Source organism: Elgaria multicarinata, chromosome 5 (genome assembly GCF_023053635.1).
Source record: "Elgaria multicarinata webbii isolate HBS135686 ecotype San Diego chromosome 5, rElgMul1.1.pri, whole genome shotgun sequence".
Lineage (NCBI taxonomy): Eukaryota > Metazoa > Chordata > Lepidosauria > Squamata > Anguidae > Elgaria > Elgaria multicarinata.
Window position 1 is genome coordinate 82874495 of NC_086175.1, and position 20144 is coordinate 82894638.

General features: G+C 39.1%; 1 protein-coding gene across 1 annotated transcript; it reads left to right on the forward strand.

The window, feature by feature from the left end:
- The first annotated feature begins 860 nt into the window (after positions 1 to 860).
- Positions 861 to 18825, forward strand: LIPI (lipase I). The gene is made up of 10 exons (XM_063127594.1): positions 861 to 1120; positions 2522 to 2898; positions 4701 to 4809; positions 5558 to 5659; positions 6071 to 6160; positions 7688 to 7855; positions 13235 to 13330; positions 14492 to 14603; positions 15910 to 16083; positions 17787 to 18825. Exons 1-10 carry the CDS (start codon positions 1069 to 1071, stop codon positions 17872 to 17874), a joined length of 1368 nt encoding a protein of 455 aa, XP_062983664.1. The 5' UTR covers positions 861 to 1068; the 3' UTR covers positions 17875 to 18825.
- The last annotated feature ends 1319 nt before the right edge of the window (positions 18826 to 20144 follow it).

Genomic DNA, 20144 nt, shown 5'->3' on the forward strand with positions numbered 1-20144 from the left:
CCGATTTTATAGCATGGGTCCTTTTTGGTTTTTAGTCTTTAGTATCAAAGGTGGAATTAAACATGCATAGAATATATAGTAGTGTTCCATCAATTACACCCTCCAACCCACTCTTCAGTCCTGAGGAGTTTGCCCCCCCCCAATATCACTGCTGATTGTTTGATCCAGCAACTGGTAATTCATTGTTATTCATGATCTCCATTCCTGTTTTACTTAGGGTGCAAACCTATGTATGCTTAGATAGAAAAAAGTTGGGAGTTGTAGATCATTTTTCTGTATAAACATGCATAGGATTGCAACCCTAGAAAATTAGGCAGAATTTCTTTTAAAGAAAACCCTCTCCTGTTTTTTGCTTTAAGAGGCAGAAGCAACGACCATATTAAATGTTTTTAAGAACTAGGAGGAGCACTAAAGTTAATTGACATCCCTGGGATATTTAGTAAGCTATTAATAGTGAGCCAGAAATGGTGTGTATGTGTTTAAATCAGAGGGGGTGCCTAGTAGAATCTCAAGATTTTCCAAACAATTACATTACCAAAATGGCTGTCTGCTACAAATCTTATCCTATCATCTTTTCCATTTTTTGATGTTTATAATGTTCTAGATGTTCAGCAGACTTTTAAGAAACCAAGTAAAAGGTTTTCTCCACACTTTTCTTCTTCTGGGGCTGAAGGGAAAGCATGTGATATATTTTGTTTCCTCTCTAAATTCTACAGAGCTGGCACAGAACTGTTCCCATTGCATGCCACCATAGGAACGGTTCGGAAAATTCATGTAAAACCAGGTTCTAGGAAGTCAGAGGGAACGAGTTCCTGTGATTTAAAAGATGCAGCAACTCTGAAGAAACTGAAACTGCCTCGCCTATTTAAGTTGGAAAGGAGGGGCCACGGATTGCAAAAGCATAAAGATTGGGTTTCACTCTACCAAGTACTTCCTTCTATGCACCGCACCTATTTTATCAGTGAAGTTTAATTGGAGTACGCTGAAGTGAAAGTCCCTGCATGACAGAAGCAAACCTCACCATCCTCTCGGATGTGGATGTTATAAGCTGCTTTTCAAAGATTACCAATGTTGGGGTTGTGTTTCTTCACCTTTTTCATGGCATGTTGTGTGAGAACAGGTAAGGTAGCCGTTTAAAAGCTCTTCTTGTTTTGTTTTTGTGTTGTTCTAACAGAGGAAAGGTAGTGTACATGTTTGAAATGGACTAACCTCCACTGTGTGAGTCATGATTCTAAATGCTAGTTGGATGAATGTGATCCTTTCAAATATAGTACAAAGGTCTTCTCTTTTGTGCAAAACAAATATACTTTATTTTTGGTACGCTGTACAAAATATTCACCTAGATTGATTTTGTGCGGTATGAACTGGTGGGGGACGACGACTCTTATTATTGAGATGTAATAGAGTAGCTATAGAGTCCTGGCTCAGTGAAATGCAGAAGATCCCAGGTTCCATCCCTGGCCATATCCAGTGAAAAAGATCTTACCTTAGAAAGTCAGCCCATTACTGGGCTGGATGGACCAATGGTCTGAGTTGATATAAAGTGCCTTCCTACGTTCATATGACTTAAAAATTTAACACCCTGATTCTGAGGTATGTTTAATCAAAACACGTTGCACTGAATGTAATAATGGAACTTACTCTCAAGAAAGTGTACATAGAATTGCAGCAGCCTAAGCATGTTATAAACACGTAGCTAGTAATGATTTACTTCTCCTGTTAACCATTCATGTAATTCTGTCTATAAAAACATCTTGCTGCATTGGACACATACAGTTAAATGAAGACCAGTGTGAGATTTTGTGCTTGGTATTGACTTATATAATACAGTGAAACAACGCAATTTGCAGTGTTATGGTAACCTTTTAAAGTTATATGTGCCCAAATGTATTTTTGCCACTAGCAAGTTACACAGAAAGTATTTTCAGCCTAAAGAGATGATCTTTGACACAACAGGAACATTTTATCACAGAAAGGGAGGGGAGAAGAGGTGGAAGCCAAACAGTCTAGTGAAAACAAACATTCGAACTAGAAAAATACACCCTTTCTACCAAAAGCTAGCACAGCGTAGGCAGGTAGGAAGTTTGCTTCTCTGCAACAGTGCTGTCTGACAGAGTTCACTTGTCTGAAGGTCAGTAATTGTAAGCACATTTTTAGATACAAAGCAGAAGAATAAACTAGCAATTCATAATGGTCAAATCTGTGGTAATGTTGTGAAAATAAGGAAGAAAATTAAGCCAGTGTTATAACAGATGTGTGTGTTGGGGTGGGGGGAGGACACCCAGACCAGTTAGCTATGGGTTGAAATCCTTTCTTAGACATGTAATTTGCTGAGTGACTTTGGGAAGTCACTAATTCTGAGTCTAAGCTCTTGACTGGTCTGTCTTGAAGAAAATCATGATAATCTTCTCATGCAGGCTCCCCTTGGTGCTTTGTAGAAAAGGTGAATAAAATGTGTTTGTGTATGTTTAAATTACCTAACTGACAAAGTCTTTCTTTTCTCCCTTATTTCATGTTTCAGATATGGGACAAGAATGCCCTGTATTTACTGATCTTAGCCTGGGTGATGCCATAATCGGTACAGATCTGAAAGTGCACCTGCTTTTGTACACAGAAAGAAACAAGGACTGTGCTGAGAAGCTCAATGAACGCAACCTAACAGGTTCTACATACCTCAATGTGTCCAAGAAAGCTATTTTCATTATCCATGGTTACAGATTTACAGGTTCTCCACCAATATGGATTACCAACATTAAAGATCTTCTGCTCAAAAAAGGGGACGCCAACGTCATAATAGTAGATTGGAATCAGGGTGCCACAACAGTGATTTATCCTAAGGCTGTTTCCAGAGCTAAGGAAGTAGTAAAAATCTTGAAAAACGTGATTGACCAAATGTTGGTAAGGAAGTCATGTACATCACAGATATTAGAGATCATAAGAATGTTCTTATTATCCCATCTAGCCCAGTTTACTTATTTTATACTGGTGACATTCATTCTTGGGAAATGTACACAGCCTGAGGGTATAATGTGATGTGTGATATGCAGACTGTCACCTGCAATACTTGCACAGTTGTATATTTTCCGATGTATAAGTGGAGTGTACTTATGTGAGGAGGCCATGGCAAATCGTATCTTCCCAGGACATGGACACAGAGTAAAAGGTACATAAGTATGCTTCTCAAACTTGACCTTTCATAGCGTTCATATTTTTTTCCTAGATGAAATTCCTTTCTATATAGAAAATGAAAAATAGTGTGAAACAACCCTAAGAGCTAATGCCACAAACATCATGTGATGGCCGCTTTTTGTTTGATTATGCAATGATTCCAATCTCCTGGTACTCCTGCCATGTCTGTCATGTGTAATTTGGATAGCTTTAGAATGGCAGGAAAACAGTCTAATCTGGAAGGGCTGTAGCTCAGTCATAGAGCATGTGCTTTGTATACAAAAGGTCCCAGATTCAATCCCTGGCTTTTCCAGCCAGGGCAGGGAAAAATTCCTGTTTAACTCCCTGGAGATCTATTGGCAGTCAGGGTAGACAAAACATAGCTGTATAGCTTGACTAACAAACTGGTTTGGTATATGGCAGCTTCCTACCTATGGTAGTCTATGATAGGAACAGCTTGCCATAAGTTCGGAGTCACAGTGCAATAAAATACAAAGTAGCTGCCATGTGTCTAAGGTTAGTGTTTGCCAAAGTACATTACCCAGGATACAAATTTATGCAGCTCATATTGTTCAGATCTATTACAAGTAAAGCCACCCCACCCCAAATATCTTCTCCGGTTCAAGATTTGAAATGATATTCTGTGCGTGCACAGTCAATATTTAGCAGGCCAGACGCCTAAAGCTCTGGTTGATTACTGTGAAACTACATGAACTGCAAACCCAGTTGCATTGTAGGCACATGCACAGAATTTCTGTTAAACCCTTGCTCTTGTTGGAAGTCTCATTGATTGCTGTGAGCTACATGGATAGACCAACAAGTAGCCTTCTATTTAGGTCTATTCTCTCAGTTGTTTCTTGCAAATATTTTATGTAGTTGTTGTTCCTGATCAAAACCTCTCTCTTGTTCCTTTGGGTGTTTATTGGGGTGGGGTGAGGGCTGGCACTTGAGTTTCCAAGTGGCTCTCTGCCATGGCTGGTGCTATAGAATAATGTGCATGTGATCAGCATTCATACGACATCAGTGCAAGCTAAGAAGGAACTGTGTTTTCTGAATGCTCACTGAGAACATCTCTCTTCTTCTTCTCCTTCTCCTACACACTATTGTTGTTGTTGATGCTGTTGTTATCACTAATAGTAATCAAGAACTAATAGAAAAAATCATAGCATAAAGAAAAGGACAATTTATTCTTTTTCTCTGAATATAATGGCTGCATTGCTTAGTGCTCAGAAGGAATTGTTAGTCAACGTTGCTGTAGATTACTTCGGCATGAATATATCACTATTTCTTGGTATTGCTCTAGAAGCAGCAACAGAGTTGGTTCTGTGCTACAAAGGACTTCCCTTCTGAAGTTATTAAACAAATGGCTCAAGGTCTCATCCTTGAAAAGTCTTTGGCCTTCCCAAATGAAAACATGGCTGTTTGAAGAGGAGGAGGAATAAGTCCTGGATTAAACCATATTTACCAAACTACACCAAATACCCTACCATTCATATTCTGATAATCTTCTATCTGTGTGTTTTTACCCACAGGCAAATGGAGCTTCTCTCGACTCAGTTTATATGATTGGAATAAGCCTTGGGGCTCATATAGCTGGATTTGTTGGAAAGGCATACAATGGCCAAATTGGCAGAATTACAGGTAAGACTTACAGACTGGGCATCAATCCAACCTGCATTCCACATGTAGAAATGGCCTGCCCTGGCAGTTGAACCTTGCTTCTAGACTGGCAGTGGAGCAGCATTCCCCACCTCACCAGAGCAAACTAGCTTTAGGGGTGGGGGCATAGAGCAAGCTGCTTGGTACACACAGTTGCTACCTCTCACTGCATGCTCCATCTGACACCTGCATGTTGTTCATTCCCCCCCCCCCAAAAGGGGGGGCTACAATGTAGCACTTCCACCACAAACGTGCATCATCACATGAGCTGAGCAGCGAAGGCATATGCATGATGCCTGCTGGAATGCATGATGTCACCTAGATGCCTCCCCAATGGCACTATTTGTGACACATTGGGAGCAGATGGCTAGGTGAGATCGATAGACAGGCCATCAGGAAGATGGGAATGGTCAGGAGGGGCTATCAACCCCCACCCCTCAGCAACTGCTTCCTAATGCAGCTGTCTCACTCTGCCTAATGGTAGGGCTGGCTCAAGGTATCCCAGCTGTGACTTGCTTATCAATGTGAAATTAATCAGTAATAAGAAATGAGAGTCTGTCACCCTAATTCGGAATACTTTGTTTTCTCTTACTGCTACCATTTGTGTGGCTTGAATTGATTAAGCTTTAAAGAAAGGACATTTTTTATTACATAGTGACATGTTTTAGCCTAGCATAGTCTGCTTCTAGTCATTATTTTTTAAATAAAAGATGTTTATTTTTCATGCCAGCTCTTGACCCAGCAGGGCCATCGTTTACAGGAAAGTCACCAAGTGAGAGACTGGATCACACTGATGCCCAGTTTGTTGATTGTATTCACACTGATATTGATGGTAATTATTATACAGTTTTCTAAATGATACACAGACCACATTAACTTCCTGGGAATGTCTTTTGGAAAGTGTATGATTTTAGTAGGCACCAAAAATCCAGAAGCACCTGCGTTATTTGTAGTGGTAGAGAGTTCCAGAGGGTGGGTGCTATGTCACAAAAGGTCTCATTCTATGCCATGATGGACCAAACCTTGGACATCTTGGGTACCACCTTTTTCTGTCTTCTCCTCCTCTTCCTCTTTCTCCATCTTCTCCTTCATTATTTTTTAAACATCCTGACAAATGTGTAACTGAAAGAAGGGAACAGGTGCAAATATTTTGGATGGGCTTTTTGTGCTTAATAAGCATGAAATCATTTATCCGAAAATACCTTTTGTGTTTTCCTTCACTCATGTATTGCATTTTCGTTAGCTTTTGGTTACAGGAAACCCTTGGGAAACATTGATTTTTACCCAAATGGAGGAACTGATCAACCTGGATGTCCCAGAACAATACTTGGTGGTAAATACATTAATTATAATACACAAGAACATCAGGAAGGGTCATGGTATGGAATCATTTGGGGTTTCCAAGATGCAGCTGGTGAAGTTATTTAATCATTTTGCTACCAAATAACTTAGCATTAGGAAAGCATTTTGACTTAACTTATTGTGTCTTAACATTGTGAGATAACACAGATTTCCTGGCAGGATGTGAAAGTGTCCTGACTGACATTCTTTACATGCATCCTTGATGGTGTCATTCCCACTTTTGAAGTGAAAGGGAACAGCACCAATGGCAGAACTGAAGTTTTAATATAGATTTCACCTGCCTGTCTTGGTGCTCTCGCTTCTAACAAGGGATGCTGTGGCGTTACGCCCCACAAGTCAGTTCCCTAATGTATGTCTGGAATTGGTAAGTCTGTGGTGCTTAGAATGTTGACCTGAGTGGGTGGAGTTAGAATGTCTTAGGAGGGGTGAGGAGTGATATATAAGGGAAGACTTTTAGGTACTCTTAGAGTCTTTAGCCTTTAGTGCTTTAGCTCTCTGTGTGTAGAATACTTGGGTTCTGGAGAGTTTGAGGTTCAGTATAGAGAGTGGTGTCTTTTGAGTGGGGTGTGCAGATAGACAGTTTGTGTAAAATAAACAATACTGATAATATTCAAGAGTGAATGTGTGTGTGACAGGAAAGTGTGTATGTGAATGGGTGAAAGGATTGGATGAGAGGTTTCAAAAAGGTTTTTAAATGTTTTATTTTGAAACAAAGCTTGTGAACTTTTAAAATAAATTTTAATTATTTTGTTTTAACTATCACAAAAATCCCACGTGTCTGTTTGGCATTTATCATCTGAAGTTTGTTCATTTAGCACCCACTCTGACAAAAATTCACCTTAGCACGTATAATTCACAGCACATTATTTTATTATTGAAATCCTTCTCCATTTAACCCCTTTCTCCACATAGTTTGGAGAAAGGCAGTGTTTGTCCCTCACCTCAGGAGCATCAAGCGGTGGTGCTTGGCTTGAGCAGGGAGTGTCCACGGCCGGGTCTGTTGTTCAGAGTCTGTGTCGTGGCAGATGCCACTTATGGACAGAAAAGAAAAACCTTTTTGTTTGTTTTTCTATGCCTTGTTTATTAACTTGAAGATGAAATTGGTAGGATTTTGAACTTAGTGAAACATTCCATTTCTGGCATCATGCATTGATTATCATAAATGTCATGTAAATAAAAAGTGATAATGTTTATATTAATGTATGTGAAAGAACTGCATGTAGGTAAATATAAAATGATCCAGAGAGGGTTTCCTCAGCTTTAGCTCTTCCATGTGGAAGTGATTGGGCACTTTGAAAGATGTCCATAGCAATGCTTAGTGCTTGGTGCAGCAATGTTTGCCAGACAGATTTTCTTTTCTTTTTGGGGTCAGATCCACTTCTTCATTAGTTTGCAAGTTTTCATATATGCTTAGATGAAAAGCCTGTCTCAGCCTGTTAATATTAGTATTATTTTTATAAGTTATATAACATTGCATTGTTTCTTTCTTTACTTGAAGGATCTGAGTATTTCAAATGTGACCATCAGAGATCTGTTTTTTTGTACATGTCATCTTTGAAACAGAATTGTGATGTGACTGCATACCCTTGTGACTCGTACAAGGATTTTATGAGTGGGAAATGTGTGAGCTGTGAGGCTTTCCACCCACTTCCATGCCCAGTATTGGGTAAGAATTATGCATTCTCTTGCAAGTGGAACTAGTATCTTAGGGATAGTTTCAAACGGTCATTCTATACTGAAGATAAGTTATGTGCTCCTTGCTTCCCTGTCTCTGTTTTAAGACTACTGCTTCTCTCCCCCCCTCATGTATATATATCTTACATCAGCCCCTTCTCAGGGATAGGCAACGTAGTTCCATGGGGCACCAACATGCATCTAGACACCTTTTTTGGTGCCCACCAAGGTGCCCTTCCCTTCCCACTTTTTTAAAAAAATAAATCACACATTTTCTTAGCAGCTGGGATGGAGTGAAATTGGTGTGTTTGTTGGGTCTCAAATTCCGTCTCTACCTTGTTACTTGTTCTTTGCCACATATCCCATGGCAACCATTTTGTGGTGGTGCCTGGGACAGTTGATCAAATTGCCAAATGTACTCACAACCCTGAAAGGTTGCCTACCCCTGCCTTAGCTGAAGGGCAGATATGAGCAGATTGTGTCCTGCCAGATATTTTGGACCACAACTCCCATCAGCCCTAGCTAGAATAGCCAAAGGTGAGGGATAAGGGGAGTTGTAGGCCAAATCAACTAATGAGCCACAAGTTGCCCACCCCTGCTGTAGGTGGAAGGGATGTTACCTTTCCAATAATGTCCTTCATTGAAAATATGCAGAAGAGATTACCTTCCGTTTCTTAACCATTAGCTGCCATTGCATCTGTTCAGACAACATGCTAAGCCTTGGTTAGGCCACTAACCCTTTTGCAGCAAGTGGTTAGTGAGTGTGTTTAAACTGTGGTTATGTAGCCACCATGGTTTGGAATAGTTCACATGACACCCTAAGCCATAACGTTTAGCTCAAAATGCTTAATCACTGTGGCTTAGCATGTTGTCTGAACAGGGTCACTGAGAAAGTGGGTGCTTTCAGACAGAAGGCTCCTAGCAGAACCAATGACAAGGCATTGTGAAGCTATTCCATTTCTTTCTTTCTTAATGGATTATCTGTGGTAAGAGGGCTAACAGTTGAAGACCCTCTAAAATTTTGTGAATGAGGCAGGGTGTAAGTGCCATAAAAGCCTCATCTGGAAACACCCAGTATTTACCAGTCGTTCTGTGCCATTAACTGTAACAATACTTTTCAGGTGCCACGGATAAGTTGTTCCAAGTGGACTGCCTCGTCAATCCTGTATTACAAAGTCCATTGTTAAAGGAAGCATTTCTTATATGAGGCATACGAATTCTTATAGGAAAGGCTTCTGTGCATAATTGTTGCATATCTCCAAACAATAATTGTGTTCTGATCCCATGGTAATTGTTCTGAGGTCTTAGATTAGTCAAATCAGTCAAGTACTTTCACAGGAATGTTATTTATTGAATTAATTAAAATTTATAGACCGCTTAATTTGATCTAGAAAGACCTCTCGAAGCCATTTACAGCATACAAATTTAAAGTACAAAACATTTAAAAGAGAATTTACAAAACAGCCCAGTTAAAAACATTTAAAATATTTTTTTAAAATGTATATCCTCAATGAGACCATTTAAAATCAGATAACAATCAACAAACTCACAATACAGTCACAAAGGGATGCCCTGGGTGGCACCTAAAACATGTACAATTGTAACAAAAAAGTGTTACCCTTAACCTAACAGAATACAATAGACAACAAAGAAGTTAAGGAAGACGATTAAAAATAACGATTTTATAAATTGAATACCAATGTTTAAAAATAATATATACAAAGCATTCTATCACATGTGCAAAAATACAATCAATCCATCAAAGAATTCAGCAAAGAATGCTCAGTGAAGTTGTTTCCATTGGCCAGACGCATTTCGACGCAAGGTTTTCCTCAATGGCCTGTGAGCTATGGAACAAATGCAAACATAAATACAAACATTTGTAAAGGCCAAGGTAAAGGCAAACTCTTGTTACTGTAATGTTTTAGACAAGCAGAATATTTTAAAAATAAAATAGACCTACCAAAGCTGGTTGGATCCAAGGCCTATTTTTGTTGTTGTTATTGGGACTGACTTTACAGGTTTCAAATAGTAAAGGAAATAAACGAAATCAAGTGTCACTTCCCACTGTGTAGTTCCTGCACAATAAAGCTGATTATTTTCTTAATATTGAGGAAGACCTTGCGTCAAAACGCATCTGGCCAATGGAAACAACTTCACTGAGCATTCTTTGTTGAATTCTTTGATGGATTGATTGTATTTTTGCACATGTGATAGAATGATTTGTATATATTATTTTTAAACATTGCTATTCAACTTATGAAATCGTTATTTTTAATCTTCCTTAACTTCTTTGTTGTCTATGGCAGCTAAAACATCCCAGTTATGTTTAACTGGCACCTAAAACATGCCACAATTAGCACCTCCACCATGCCAAGGGGAAGGACCATGATGGAGAAAGCCCACTTCCAGGTGGCCTATTTAGCAAGATATCTTTTTAAAAAGGATCATAGAACCATAAGGTTGCCAGGTTCTGAAGATCTAGTCTAACCTGTAATGCTGATCCTCCATAAATGTAATTCCATACATTAAACATCCTACACATTAATCCACGTTATCTTTATTGTAGTGTGCTGCAATCTGAGCAAGGAAGAACAAGGTCCCACATCGCCAAAATGACTCCCGGTATGAGTAGGTAGTTGGCTTAGCTGCCAACCTTGAATGATGATTTATGGGATCAAATAATATAATATAGTTATGTAGCTTTGTCTCCTACTCCAACAGCTCAGCTAGACAAATCATTCTCCAGAGAAGACAATGATCCAGTTTATGAAAACACCAGATGTTTTATTTGTCAACTGTTGATCACACAATACCATGCTTCTGTCTTTCTCAGAGGCCTTCTCATCAGGATAACACACACGCACACACATGTCTTCAGGCTTCCAGAACTCTTTTTGGCCATGTTATGCCTTTAGAGATGCATTATGCAACTGACTTTATGTTACATAATTATTAGATTTCTCATAGGGCTGAGATAGACACAGTTACATTTGCTGCTTTAGGCTTTTTATTTATTAAAAAAATCTAAATACTAAGAAGCTCCTTATTTCCCTAGTCTTCCAATAAATATGATTTATGGGTGCCATTAAGTATGAACAAGAAGGAGACCATCCCACTATTGCAATTCCCAGTACCTGGTCTCAGGGCAGAATGGTGTCCTGAATTAATATGAAGTCCCACATCCCCGAAACACAGTTAATGCAATATTAGCTTTCCATTTTGCTGATTACATAGCTTAAATGAAAGACTATTTGGCTAATTAAGAGCAAATGTGTACTCCCTAAAAGTAAATATACAGAATCAGAGAATTCAACACTAAGTCAATTTTAATGTGGCAAGGTAATCATTGTTTTAAACCTACCCCATGAAATATTCCACTGATCATAAGTGACATTAATTTGTGGGGAACTGGTCAAATGTATCATGTTTGCCCTGATGTTTGTTTATTTTGCAAAGGCCATCTAGATTTTATATAACTTAAATTCTTTAGAGTTAAAAGTTTAAGTATAAAGTGTAACTCCCTGCAGGCTGAGTAAAACTTCTGTATGGTTGTTAGCCTGTTTTGAGCTGTGTGAGTGCTGCGAGTGCAAGTTTAAAGGATTTGATAAAGAAAAAAACTTGGCTTTATTTCCCAATGTGAAACTTACATTTCTTTATAGTTCTCTATTAGCACCAGTGAGTGCAGAGTGAAAAGTTCTGAGAGGCAGAATTTTGAAAGTATTTAAAAGCACAACAGCTGATAACAAGTGGATTTCTTTTAAATCAACATGAAAAGCAAAACATTTAACAAGATGTTTATTGAGTAAAAAGTAACTTAGTTACAGAAACTCAAGATCAAATGCAACTGATGGTGCACATTCCATGGAGGCTGGGGGAGTGTATTTCAGTGGGGTGGTGAATGCACTCTGGGTTACAGTCAGAACTAGCCAGAACTCTAAAGGAGCTATCCCAAGTTCTGAACCCAGGGTTCAGCACCTTTAATAGCTCCATTAGTGTTCTGATTAAAACCCAGGGTGGATTTAGCATCCCACTGAAATAGGAGGTGACTTTGAATGTGTGTCTTTTGGTCATGCTGAATGTCCACTCTGTGTGGACATACTTTGGCAATCTGCATTCTAGAAGTCCTACATGGCATGGTATTGAAATTGTCAGATGGCCTCCACCATTGGCTTCCAGCAGTGTCCCTGCTTTGCAAGGAGAGGCCACCCCAGGAAGGCAGTCCTGGATCCTGTTCATCCCCCCCCCCCACACCCACACACAGCTTCCAGGCTGAGTTTAGAAGCTGGAAGGGGAGATAAAGCACATTATAGTGCATCCCCAAATTTTCATTCAGGGATTTTCAGAGCTTGATCAAAGAGCTGTCCATGCTTGTTCTGTCCTTTGCAGTTCATTATTGGGCATGTGCCAGTGCATACACTGGCCACATTTGCACATCATTTTAAGTCAGAAATTCTGGCTTCATAAACCCTGATATGAATGAGTAGTGCACTGGTACATATAGCCTGTTTGCTCTCACTTTACTTCTCCCTTTGTGCATGTCGGTAGACCAATCAAGAAGGGATAGTTTCACATTACGTTCAGTGCATCCAAATCACCCAGAATACCTAAGCCAACTACAAACCATGTTTTAAAGCTGGTTTAAGTCCCTGGCTTGTTTGGGTGCAATTAACCATAATCCCAGGTTTCGATGTAACATCAAGCTATCTGTTCCAGGTTTGCTTACCCACTCACACAAAGGGGGTCAGGAGCAAATGCCACATGCCCCAGCCTACTGCTTGTTCACATTGTGGTTTATTAAGACAGCATTCCTGGAATAAAAGTACACAGAAAATGTTTATTGCTCTGTCCACAGATCATTACAACACATACTAACTTGAAATTTTACTGTACTATTATACAATACTACATATAGTTAGAACAACAGAGCTATCAAATACATAACATCCATTACTGAAATGATGGGAAAATGGGTGAACAGCAGACATACAGAAACCTTTAATTACTTCTCAATCACAATTCATTTACATCTCTGAATATGTGAGTGGTATGGGGAATGAGCCAAAGAAGAAGCTTTCCAAATGAGGGCAGTGTCTGCAGCTACCTTTGGATCCTGGTAAATCAGTTAAAACCAGATGACTGATAGTAACTTCAAACAGAAAATAATGAATGTGTATATATAGGTTGCAAACTCATCTGGTTTCCTGTGCATAACCTACTGACTGTGGTGGAACTTAGCATTCATAGGTTCTTCTGACTTGATATCAGTTTTAATTTCCCAGAACATTATAAAACAAAAAAATATCTTCAGGATTTTATCTTCCTTTTGTTTGTTAATTTTCTGTTGAACGCGGTCCAATTTAAATTTCAGGTTATTATGCTGATAAATGGAAGGACTATTTAATTGAAAAGAACCCTCCGGTGACTACAGCTTACTTTGACACATCAGATGAAGAGCCATTCTGCAGTAAGTGATTAACCATTCTCCTTAAATTTACCACAGGTTTCATTATCTAGCAGTGCTATGAAAAAAACAAAACCCTGTGCCCAGATAACCTGGCACATTCTTGATTAGACTTCGTTCTTTATTGCTGTTTCATTTAGGAAATACTATTGTGCTCAAAAGATCTATGTGGCAGGAAGAGGGTGGGGAGATGCTAAATGCAGGAAATTATCTGTGGTCAACCCAGGAAAAGATGAGAAATGAGCTGATAACAGAATGCAAAGAGCTGGATTTGCACTGGATAATCATGAAAAGATGAATTTCAAGAACAAAAGTATAATGAAAGATGGGCAAGTTAGCCAAAGCTTTACTAACATGCATCATAAGACCTATGACCTGAGATGTATGTCAATGTCACTTTCCAATAGTCACATTTTTGTGGGTTTTTTAAATTTGAGAATTAAACATGTGCATTCATCCATCTGTCCAATTCTTGGAAGCTGCATGGTGTCTCAAGCAGGGAAGATGTGAATGCCAGCACCACCACCACTGGTTTTGCTTGTCCGCATGACCAAAGGGAATATCTCCTTTATATAGAACTGTTCCTTCCTGGAGCCTCTTGCATAGTAGACATAAAACATTACAATAACACAAGCAGAATATTATAATTTTAATTCCATCGAATATAATGCTGTCAAAGATCCAAAAGGCACTAGAGTGGCCTGCAATATTACAGCAGCACAATGCTGCAAACATAATGTTATGAGTTTGGCTGTCTCAATGAGCATGAATGGGCCTAATGCTATGGTTGGTGTGTGTGTGTGTTGCAAACTTGATGGGTCATCAGGGATGCAGAAAAGGGGCTTTAATAGGTTTTCATAGTCTGGAATTTTTCTCAAGCCTTTGGAATGTGACCCTGCAGGAAGGGACAGAGGGAGTGTTAAAGGCATTTGGCACTTTGGCTTTGGAGATGGGGAGATACATGGACAGCTGATAATTTTTAATTCTGAGTTTAGATAAACTGGAAGCAGCCTGGCACCTTATTATGAGAGCCCATGTTGTTGCTCTGTGGATGCAACAATTGGTAGGAAGGATAGCTGAGTCTGCATTCTGTTGAGTATAATATGAGTAATACAATGCAAAATTGTATTCATTTATCTTTCTTTCCTCCCTCTCTTCCACTAGTGTATCATTATGCTGTGGATATTATTACCTGGAACAAAAACACTAGCAGAGGTTTCATAAATATCAAAATAACAGATAATGCAGGAAATACAGCAGAGTCCAAAATTAAGAGGTAAGTTTTATTATTTTACTTGACCTTTTCTTAATACCAGGCAGACTTCTGCTATGATTATAAGTACGCCTAACTTGGAACTCAGGTTCATTAAGATCTGTGATACTTATTTTTCTGTAAATGACTTTTGGGTTGGAGTGTCACTTTGAAAATAAATAACACAGAAACACCACAAAATAAAAATACTATGTATCGGAGTACTGCCATTTTTATCTTTTATTATTGTGATGTGGTGATAAAAGTACCAGTCTGAAGAAAACTGGACTCGGCTCATCAATGCTATAATTAGTCTAATAAATGGATCTATTTGTTTGGTTCTAGTTGTGTTTATCCCATCGTTCTTGCATCTTTAGCTCCAGAAAGATAGAATGTCTCCCAGCCATTTTCCCCTTTCTTTCCCCTTCCTGGGGCAATTTCATGGGCGTTCACTTTCCCCCATCCACCCCCGATGGCTCTACCTCCACCCTCCCCTCCCTTTTCCTTCCACAACATACACACTTTTCTTCCACTCAGAGCAACTGCACTTCACTCTCCATCTCTACTGCGCTATTAGTCCCACTCACCTTGCCCCACTCCTGAATAGCATCATTTTAAAGCATCCCAGGCTGCTGCAGCCATGACCACTCCTCACTGGCCATGGCACCTGAATGCACTGCTAGTGCTTGGGGTGGTCTGCTTCTTCCCAACTTCTGTAGCTGGCATGGGGAGTGGGTCCTGGCGGGTTGCAGCAGCCTTACATGAGTCAGACAGCTCTCAATGCTCAGAAAGAAGAGGGATTTACAATAGGTAGAGGCTCACTGCTCGAGATGCTCGCTCCTCTTCTTCCTCCACCTTCCTTTTCCTGGCATTCCTCTTGCTTCGAGCCAGCCTCGGTGGTACACAGCTGCCACACAGCCACCAAGATAAAACAGCGCTGCCCTAGTGCAATACTGCAGCAACTTGAAACTGGCTGGTTGTGGGCTCTACTGTGAGTGGGGGGGGGGGGAGAGAACAAAGCAGCACACACTTCCACAGTATCCATGAATTCCAGGTTTTTAGAGTAATCTTTTGGAAACTGGGCATATCCCAGACAGAACCTTAAAATACAGAACCATCCAGGAAAAAAAGAGGCCATCTGGCTATCCCATTGCCTAGACTTGCAACAAGAGAAGGGCTGTCAACTAGCTGCTTTGCTGAGCCACAAGCTGTGTGGACCTATAATAGGATGATCTTCATAGACCAGTCAACAGTGGCATTATTATAAATGTACTGCATGCATCAGGGAATCTGGGTGTCAATGTATCAATACATTTTGGTTTCTCTTTAGTGAAGCAACCACATTTCGCCAGTATAAACAAGCCAAGATATTGGTTGGATTTTACTTGGATTTCCACAGTATATCAAAAATTGCCTTGACGTTTTCTACAGGGAATATAATAGGCCCAAAGTACAAGCTTAGGATCCTTCAAATGAGTATAAAATCTCTCTCAAATTCGGAAAGGTAAGCATTGATTACTTGATTTGGGATATTCTGGGTGGAAATATTTATATTGCCCTGAATGTGATAATCAGTAAAGCAAGTGTTATAAGTAGCCTGGGGTGTCTACCATTGCATTGTATGAGACATAACTTTGTTTTGAGGTACAGAAGAAATCCTTACAAATCCTTACAACAATCCTTAGGAAAAGATTGTTGAACAACACTAGGCCATCAACTTCTTCTGCTCAAAAGAAGTGTCATGAGAATAGTGTTGACAGGGATGCTGTTTAAAAAGACCACATTAAAACTGAGGCAGGCTGAGGGAAGACTAGTTGCTAGGTTCAAGACCTCCAGAGTTGTCTTGTTGTCTCTGTGTGTATTTATAATGGTGTCTGCCAAGTTTTACTTCTATTTCTACGGTTAAATTGGCGTAAAATTCCAGAAAGTGTTTTTTTTTAAAAATGGTCTGTAGAATCCATGTTAGTCAGGAAAACCAGTCTGCTGCGGAATCCATGGATCAGATTTATAGAAATCTGAACTCATTTGATTCCATTGCTGATTTCCCTGACATCCTTATTCTTGTATATGTTTCATATTGGCTCCATATATATATATATATATATAGAGAGAGAGAGAGAGAGAGAGAGAGAGAGCGCTTCACATTGTTTTCTTGTGTAGTTTTTGGCTTGTCTACAGTCCTGCAAGTTTTACTTAGATGACAATTGAATTATTACATTGCATAGAGTTTCCTATTATACAATCATAGGCTGTAATTGCATAATTGCATCTTGCAGTTTGGTAAAATATGTGGAGTTGATGTGAACACACATATGGCTTCTGCAGTTATTCGTAATTATTATAATTACATAAACACTCAGAGATATGTTAAAAACAAGAGTACTTAACCAAGCTCTAAGTGTTAATTAAATTAGAACAAAAATAGATAAGGAAGTGTACAGGCACGAGAGAGTAATGCTCCAAAAATTATATTAATTTGTGACATGCCAACAGTATCAAGTAGGAATGTGAGAAGCCCTGGAGGAAGAGTTAATGCAATCTGACTCCATTTCCCTAATTCATATGGCAAAATGGTCTTCAGAAAGGGTCCCACATGGTAAGACTGCTCTTTTTCTCTGTGTGCTTTGAAACCAGAGAGAAAGAGAAATAAGGAGGAACCCTCAATGGAAGAATGAAAAGAAAGGTGTTTAATATTGCACTTTAATATACTCAGCAGTATATAAATGCCACAGTAAATAAATAAATAAAACATTTGTATTGGCTGTTTTGCCACACATGCTTTTCACAGAACTAAACGTCTATAAGGTCTTCCCCAGATTCAACGTTAGTGTAAAAACAACAACCCTCCTTTTTCTTACCTTTCAAACCAGTTTACAGTCTTGCTTTGGTGAGTTGTACTTCTTCTGAAAGTAGTACAACATAACTTGATTTAAATTAGCTTTTGGTGTCCCGGAGTGAGGAAAAATAGGATAAAATAGAGAATTCAAATGTTGAGAGGTAACTACTGGAAATGTCTCCCTCGACATTCTTGACATATAGTTGGTGTATTTAAAAGAACACTCTCAATTGATCTTAAAGGTCATGGTGGAATATAGGGATGGATGCATACAATTTATGTATGAACCTTCATATAATATAATATATAAATAAAAATAGAATATGTTGCCTTTCTGTTAATGGCATATTATCTCCCTTCTTTCTTTCCAGGATTCAGCTATGTAGATATGATTTTATACTCCTGGAAAAGATTGAAGCAACCTTCAGGCCTATTCCATGCCTTGAGACCAATGTGTGAAACAATAGTCTCTTTTAAGTGTTCCTTCTGAAGCACACTGCATACATGAAGTTAAAGATAGCAATGAGAAATGGACTCAGGCTCAAAATGGCTAGATTTTCAATCATTATGGATACTTTTTGAGGATCGCAGAATGAACTACAAGAAATTCAGAGGTTTTTGATGTGTTAAGATGTGTATGATGCCCGCAATCCATTTCTAATTAACAAGAAGAAAATCAATGCTGTGAATCATCTTCCATGTAGACTTACACTTCAAGACCTGCACGCAATGGTAATAACTGACATCCAACTGAAATTAACAGTAATTACAACTTCAATGCTATGTACAGAATCACAGCACATATGGACATCATTTTTTTAATGTTTTGTATTAGATACGTGTAGCTCCTTTTAATGTGAATTTGGGATGTCAGAAATTGGGGAGTTTTACATATGTCCTTTGGGCATATGTAGAACAAAATTGGAAAAGTCCTTGGTGGAGAAGTTAATGTGAGCATTGGAGCCCCCGTCCCACAAGGACCTGCCAGGACAAAGGGGTAGAACAGAGAGTGTTATTTATTATAAAATCTGATGCATTTCGGACCCTTGGATCCTTCCTCAGGGTGTTGTTCCCCGCCTTCATCTAGAGGGAGAGGCGGGTAATAATAATAATAATAATGATAACGACAACAACAAAATGCAAGGTATCTCTACTGTTTCATTCCCCTCAAGTCTTCTGTACTCAGTATGCAGCAGAAAGGGATGTGTCCAGGGTACGCATCAGTTTCTAGGCTGCAGGCCTAGCCCATGTGTTCTACATACCTCCTTCACACATTCATTATCCATGAGTTTATTTTTATTTATTTTTAAAAGTATATAGGCATGTATATATTATTATTATTATTTCTATATATGTTTACTTTTTTTTAAAAAAATGTTTATTTAAAGACAAGGGCAAGCTGCTGATTGCAATGTAATGCAGAAGGAATTGCTCTTGGGATCCAGCAACAATAACATGGAATATATTTTTCATGAGTGTGTGTTTGTTTCACAGACTACATAACGATTATCAATGGTTTTTTTAGGTCCAATCCTCCTTGTTCATACAGAAAGCAAGGAACTGGAAATGTGTTTTGTGTTTGATTGATTGTTTCTCTTTTAACAGTACAGGCAGTGTGCAGAAGAGGTGCTGAATCCTCCACTTTTCCGCAGTTGTTTACAATGTCTTCAGACACTGTTCTCTGTGTCTGGCTCTTAATACTAGACCTGGGAAATGAGCTTGAAACAACAGACTGAGGGGAAGTAAGGTGAGGGAGGGAAGAGTTTTCACTGCAACTCTATCGTGCATTCTTTTTACTGCTGAAGTAAGCTCCTCCCATTGCCACATTTATATGTAAAGTAAGCTCCTCCCATTGCCACATTTATATGTAAAGTAAGCTCTTCCCATTGCCCTGTGCATCTGGTTGGCCACTGTGCAAACAGAAGGCTCGACTAGATGGGTCTTTGGTCTATCGTAGGTCTTAAGTTTTTATATGTGAATGGGACAGACACACAAAAAAGAAAGCACACCTAGTCACATCTAAGTTTCTATGCAGAGCATAGAAGTACAATGGCATTTTATATTGTTGGAAGAAATACAGATTTCTGAGAATCCAGTCCCACAGCCCTTCATGTAGAAAGACAAAATTACATTGCATTCAAAATTGTTCAGAATGATTATAAAGAATTCTAAATTAAATATTTCTATTAATAAAAGTGAATCATTCACATTTATACAGGTCCTAAGTGCTAAATGCACCTCAAATATACTAGCAAGAACCCTGTAAAGTAGGACAGTATTATCATGCCTTCTTAAAGAAATGAGCCTGAGGTCTGCCTTAAAACATCCAGCAAATTCATAGTTGAGTTGAGCTTGTGGTCTTATCCATTATCTACAAGAGCATGCCATTGATCCAGAAGTGGGATTCATTGTGCACAGTTACCTTCTACAATGGGGTGTGCACCTTTAATAGCTGTTTAGAAGGTGGAGTTTCACCAGGCATGGATTAGAATAGAATCATAGAATACTAGGGTTGGAAGGGGCCTATAAGGCCATTGAGTCCAACCCCCTGCGCAATGCCAGAATCCACCTTAAAGCACCCCTGACAGATATCTGTCCAGCTGCCTCTTGAATGCCTCTAGTGTGAGAGAGTCCACAACCTCCCTAGGTAATTGGTTCCATTGTCGTACTGCTCTAACAGTCAGGAAGTTTTTCCTGATGTCCAGCTGGAATCTGGCTTGTAATGAAGC

Coding starts and splice junctions, on each gene's coding strand:
- LIPI (XM_063127594.1), top strand. CDS start 1,069: ATGTTGGGGTTGTGTTTCTTCACCTTTTTCATGGCATGTTGTGTGAGA. Junction 4,810..5,557: donor CCAAATTGGCAGAATTACAG/GTAAGACTTACA, acceptor TTTTCATGCCAG/CTCTTGACCCAGCAGGGCCA. Junction 5,660..6,070: donor TATTCACACTGATATTGATG/GTAATTATTATA, acceptor CATTTTCGTTAG/CTTTTGGTTACAGGAAACCC.